At 32.3% G+C, this 6,000-nt stretch overlaps 1 protein-coding gene across 1 annotated transcript in view; it reads right to left on the bottom strand.

Annotated features, from left to right (window-relative positions):
* Positions 1–6,000, bottom strand: part of LOC141330872 (PH domain leucine-rich repeat-containing protein phosphatase 2-like) — a 42,378-nt gene that overhangs the window by 8,456 nt on the left and 27,922 nt on the right. The window contains exons 6-9 of the mRNA XM_073835652.1: positions 5,274–5,474; positions 2,490–2,652; positions 868–998; positions 587–703 (exon numbers count right to left, since the gene is read on the bottom strand). Coding sequence (XP_073691753.1) covers positions 587–703; positions 868–998; positions 2,490–2,652; positions 5,274–5,474 — 612 coding nt within the window. The remainder of the gene's footprint in view (positions 1–586; positions 704–867; positions 999–2,489; positions 2,653–5,273; positions 5,475–6,000) is intronic.

Raw genomic sequence — 6,000 nt, 5'->3', positions numbered from 1 at the left:
CACTGAAGACTGAAGTAATAATTATGAAAATTTAGCTTTGATCACAGGAATAAATTACATTCTCAAATACATTCAAATAAAAAGCAGTTATTTCAAATAGTAAAAATATTTCAAAATGTTGCTGTTTTTGCTGTACTTTGGATCAAATAAATGTAGACTTGGTAAGCAGAAGAGACTTCTTTAAAAAAAAAAAAAAAAAGCAAATCTGTTAGTGTATCCTCAATATGTAATAGAAAATTAGAGGTTAAGGATGGTATGCTGGACTCGATTTTTTTAGACTGAAGCTTCTTTTAAACAAACAACCAACACTGACAAGCAGGGTTGCCAGGTCTGTGAAAGCAAACCAGCCCAACTGCTAATCAAAACTAGCCAAATAGTGTTTTTTCCCTTCATCTGGGTCAGTTCTAAACTAGCCAAATAGTGTTTTTTCCCTTCATCTGGGTCAGTTCTGGCACGATCGGTTTAACCAGTTTTCTTAAAAGCAACCTGCGGCAATAGTATAAAAGTAGCCCAATATCATGTTTAAAAAAAGCAGACTTGGCAACCCAGCTGACAAGCACACTCATTGTCTCCAGATTTTGCTCACTTGTTTCTTTGCCCACACATCTCAGCATAACCATGATCCCACAGGGTGGACGTCGTGCCCTGTGCATCTCCTGCTGTCACGGCCGGCTTCTGGTCCAGCTTTAAAGTACTGATGTGGCTGAAAGAGAGGAGGACACAGAGAGGAGGCAGAGATAAAGACAAAAAAACACGAAAAGCAATTAGCCACCTGGGTCTGTGAGAGTATCAGAACGTATTAATATTGATCAGCTGCATAATGTGCTATGTACCCAACTCGAAGGACTGCTGTTTGTAGCATCTCACCTGAAGAGGTTGAGTGTTTTGTGCTCTAACATGAGGCTGCTGTTGCCTGTCAGGTCCAGCTCTTGTAGTGTTGAAGGCAGAGAGTCCGGCAACAGGATTTCTGTCTGCTCGTTACAGCTCACATCTATTAGCTACACAAATAGCAGACGAAATAGAGCAATGTGAAATTTTGCATTTAAGAAAATGTGTAACAAACTTCAGCCTAATTTTGCTGGATTTGGGAACAAAAAACTAAGTTTAATGTAAAATAATGTAAAATAATCAAAATTAAATAAAGTGAAATAATACATTATGTGAATTGTTGAATTCAAAATGAGGTATAAAAAAACAATATGAGACAAAAACAATTTAAATTTGCCAGACCTAACTAATTTAGTTTGTAAAATGTAAAATATTAAATAATCTAAAATACAAATTGAAATGTAAAATGAAGTGTCTAATAAACAACTGCCAAATTGTGTTGGACAACCTGGGAACAAAAAATTATTTAATTTTGCAAATTAAATAACGTTTTTTTTAAGTGCAGTTTTCAATTTCAATACAATTTTTATTTTTGATCAAATATACCTAGATGAGTAGAAGAAACTTCTTTTAAAAACATAAATTAATCATTAATAATTATTTCAAATTGACCAGTATTGCATGATTGATTATTGAATTATCATAATAAATTTTGATCTAATATTGTGATATATTTATATATTTTGATTTATTATTGTGATTTAGATTTATATATATATATATAAATATATATGTGTGTGGGTGTGTGTGTGTGTGTGTGTGTGTGTGTGTGTGTGTATTACATATATAAAATTAAAATTAATTGCATAAACTGATTATTCATTTATAAGAATAATTTTAGCTATTATTGTGATGTATGTTAGATAGATTTTAATATCTCTCTCTCTCTCTCTATATATATATACACGAATAAATAAAAATTAATTAAAAATGACTAATAAATACATAAACTGATTATTCATAATTATTCATTTAGATCTATTATTGTGATTTTGTTTTATACATTTAAACTATATATAGTTATACATAATGAAAAAATTTATTACAAATTAATAATTAAATACATTGCATAAATTGATTATTCGTTTAGAATTATTAATTTTGATCGATTATTGTGATTTATGTTTTACATATATAATTATAAATATAATTTGTAATTATATATATATATATATATATATATATATATATATATATATATATATAAACTGATTATTCATAATTATTAAAAAAAAAACGAAATTAAAATTGAATTGCAAAAACAGACTATTTACTCAGAAATATTCATTTTGATCTATAATTGTGATTCTGTTTTATACATTTAAACTATATATATATATATATATATATATATATATATATATATATATAATGAAAATTGATTATTCATTTATAATTATATAAATATATAATTTATATAATTATATATAATAATTACTAGAAGTTAGAGTTTTCTCTTAAATGCTGCAATTGCTATGCATACATTCAAATATTACATTTTTAGATATTCTTTTGTTCCTGCCACTTGATGACTCTCTGGTTGACCCTTAAGTATATTTATGGTCAGTCTTTCACATGTCCTGTCATCATATGTCACAGACCTTGATCTCAGGGAGACTGAGGACCTCTGGGAACACACTGATATGGTTGGAGTGGGCGATGAGCGTGTGCAGTCTTTTACAGCTGGACACGGTGGAGGGGATCGTTTTCAACTTGTTCCCACTCAGATTCAGTTCCTCCAGGACCTCCAGTTTACTGAGTTTGCTGAAAACATAAACTCATGGTCATTCACACTGATGTGATCACTCATCTTTGTGGTATCTAATTTGATTAAAACCCTCTGGTTGCGTTTGGATTCCTGTCACACCTTTGATGTTCCCGGTCAAAAATGACCAGACTCCAAACAACTAATTATAAATCTCTCATTATGCTATATAATCATCACCAAATATTGGATTCATTCTTTTTGTCAACTTGTTTTCTTTCATTTAGCACTGGTTTTGTGTTTCTATTTGCATCTGATTAATCGTAGGCCTCAATTATCTGAGAGTAGGTACCTCGATTTTTGAGTGAAAAAATAGTTATGAATAATTTTCACAATATTAAACAAAAAAATGATAAAAAATTTGCACTGTTTATCAAAATAGTGTGCTTTAATGTTTAATCAGGAAGTTTGTTTTTAAATGCTTTTATTTTGTAGAAAATTGCAAAAATTCACACTTGTGGTGTTCCCGGTCAAAAATGACCGGACTCCAAACAATAGCTTATAAATCTCTCATTTTGCTATATAATCACCAAATATTGGATTCATTCTTTTTGTCAACTTGTTTTCTTTCATTTAGCACTGGTTTTGTGTTTCTATTTGCATCTGATTAATCGTAGGCCTCAATTATCTGAGAGTAGGTACCTCGATTTTTGAGTGAAAAAATAGTTTTTTTATGAATAATTTTCACAATATTAAACAAAAAAATGATAAAAAATTTGCACTGTTTATCAAAATAGTGTGCTTTAATGTTTAATCAGGAAGTTTGTTTTTAAATGCTTTTATTTTGTAGAAAATTGCAAAAATTCACACTTGTGGTGTTCCGGGTCAAAAATGACCGGACTCCAAACAATAGCTTATAAATCTCTCATTTTGCTATATAATCACCAAATATTGGATTCATTCTTTTTGTCAACTTGTTTTCTTTCATTTAGCACTGGTTTTGTGTTTCTATTTGCATCTGATTAATCGTAGGCCTCAATTATCTGAGAGTAGGTACCTCGTTTTTTGAAAAAAAAAAAAAAAAAAAAATTTAAGAATAATTTTCACAATATTAAACAAAAAAAAAAATAAAAAAATAAAAGCAGGCACCTCATTTTTTGAGTGAAAAAAGTATTTTTCATGAATACTTTTCACAATATGAGGTAAAAAATGATGAAAATTTGCATTGTTTCTCACACTAGTGTGCTTTAATGTTTAATCAGAAAGTTTAGGTTCTAAATGAAAAAAAAACAAGTTGACAAAAAGACTGAATCCACTATTTGGTGATAATATAGCATAATAAAGAGATTTATAAGCAATTGTTTGGAGTCGGGTCATTTTTGACCGGGGACACCACAAGCGTGACTTATTGCAATTTTGTACAAAATAAAAGCATTTTAAAGCAAATTCCTACGGTGACCGGGAGGGGACACCTTCGGTTCACTTATGTTTGTTGTGGCCACGACATATAAACTCGTGGGAACATGATATTATGTTGTGGCCACGAGATATTAATTCGTGGGAACGTCTTATTAACTCGTGGGAACGTGATATTATGTCGTGGCCACGAGATCATTTTGTCGAGGTAACGACATCCTTATGTCGTGGCCACGACAAACATAAGTGAACCGAAGGTGTCCCCTCCCGGTCACCGTAAATTCCTGATTAAACATCAGCACACTTGTGTGATAAACAGTACAAATTTGTATAATGTTTTGTTTAATATTGTGAATATTATTCATAAAACATTTTTTCACTCAAAAAAACAAGGTACCAACTCTCAATTAATGAGGTCTATGATTACTCCGATGCAAATAGAAACACAAAACCAGTCCTAAATGAAAGAAAACAAGTTGACAAAAAGAATAAATCCAATATTTGGTGAATATATAATATAGAGAGATATATAAGCAATTGTTTGGAGTCTGGTTATTTTTGACCGGGAACACCACAAGTGTGACTTTTTGCAATTTTGTACAAAATAAAAGCATTTAAAAGCAAACTTCCTGATTAAACATTAAAGCATACTTTTGTGAGAAACAGTGCACATTTTTATAATTTTTTGTTTAATATTGTGAAAATAATTCTTTAAAAATGATTTTTTTTTTACTCAAAAAAAAACAAGGTACCAACTCTCGATTAATGAGGTCTATGATTACTCCGATGGAAATAGAAACACAAAACCAGTCCTAAATGAAAGAAAACAAGTTGATTACACACACTTTTGTGTAATTTTTTGTTTAATATTGTGAATATTATTCATAAAAAATGATTTTTTCACTCAAAAAATGAGGTACCTACTCTCAGATAAATGAGGCCTACTATTAATCCGACGCAAAAAGAAACACAAAACCAGTCCTAAATGAAAGAGAACAAGTTGACAAAAAGATTAAATCTAATATTTGGTGATAATATAGCATAATGAGAGATTTACAAGCAATTGTTTGGAGTCTGGTCTTTTAGGAACACCACAAGTGTCACTAGATGAAATAAAAACCACAAAAAGAGTACTTATACGCTGTATAAGTTTGAGTCCAATGCGATAAAGTTAACTAGTATTTTCGGGGAAAAGAAAATCATTTCTGGGTCAATTTAATCCGAACACAACCAGAGAGTTAATAGGTTTCTCAAGGTGTCGTACCTAGCAGGGAAGGACAGCAGTTGGTTATACGCCATATGCAAGACCCGCAGGTTCTGATGCCCCACCAGTAAAGCAGCGCAGTTCTCATTCAGGTTGTTTCCTGTGAGATAGAGCTCCTGCAGGGTGCTTAGGCTCTCCTCCGATTGGCTGCTCGGCGGGATCGTCTCCAGTGCATTGGCAGACACATTCAAATACTTTAAACTAGTAGACGAGAAGAACAAGGGAAGACAAGTTAGTAAGTTTACACACACATAGTACAAGTAATCAGGGGCGCCGCTAAGGGGGGGAAAGTTAGGACAATTCTAAGGGCCCACGTACTTTAGGGGCCCCCAGAGGTCTGCTTTGGTGTGGTAGGGGGGGCCCAACCTCATATTTTGTCATAGGGCCCAAAATTGTGAGCGGCGCCCCTGCAAGTAATGTTGTTTTAAATAAAAAGACTCTTTATAAAGTAAAAATCATCTTTGATACAAGCAAAGCCTCAGAGCTGCAGCACATCTTTCAGCATTAGAGATGCTTAATGGATGACAAGTAAATTAAGCCACAGGAAATGGAAGAGCTGCGGGCTGTTCTGGCTCATATTACTGTGCCTCACTGAGCCGTATCCTCCTGTACACATCCATGAGAGGCTCTGGAGAAGCATGGCATTTCCTCTGTGTATTCCTTCTTTAGATCAAGTCTTGTGGAGTAAGTTAACTACAAGGAGCAACTAACTAAACTATATTTCTCA

Source organism: Garra rufa, chromosome 3 (assembly GCF_049309525.1).
Source record: "Garra rufa chromosome 3, GarRuf1.0, whole genome shotgun sequence".
NCBI classification, from domain to species: domain Eukaryota; kingdom Metazoa; phylum Chordata; class Actinopteri; order Cypriniformes; family Cyprinidae; genus Garra; species Garra rufa.
Note: the sequence above shows the minus strand (reverse complement) of the source record. Positions and strands in the feature narration are given on the sequence as shown.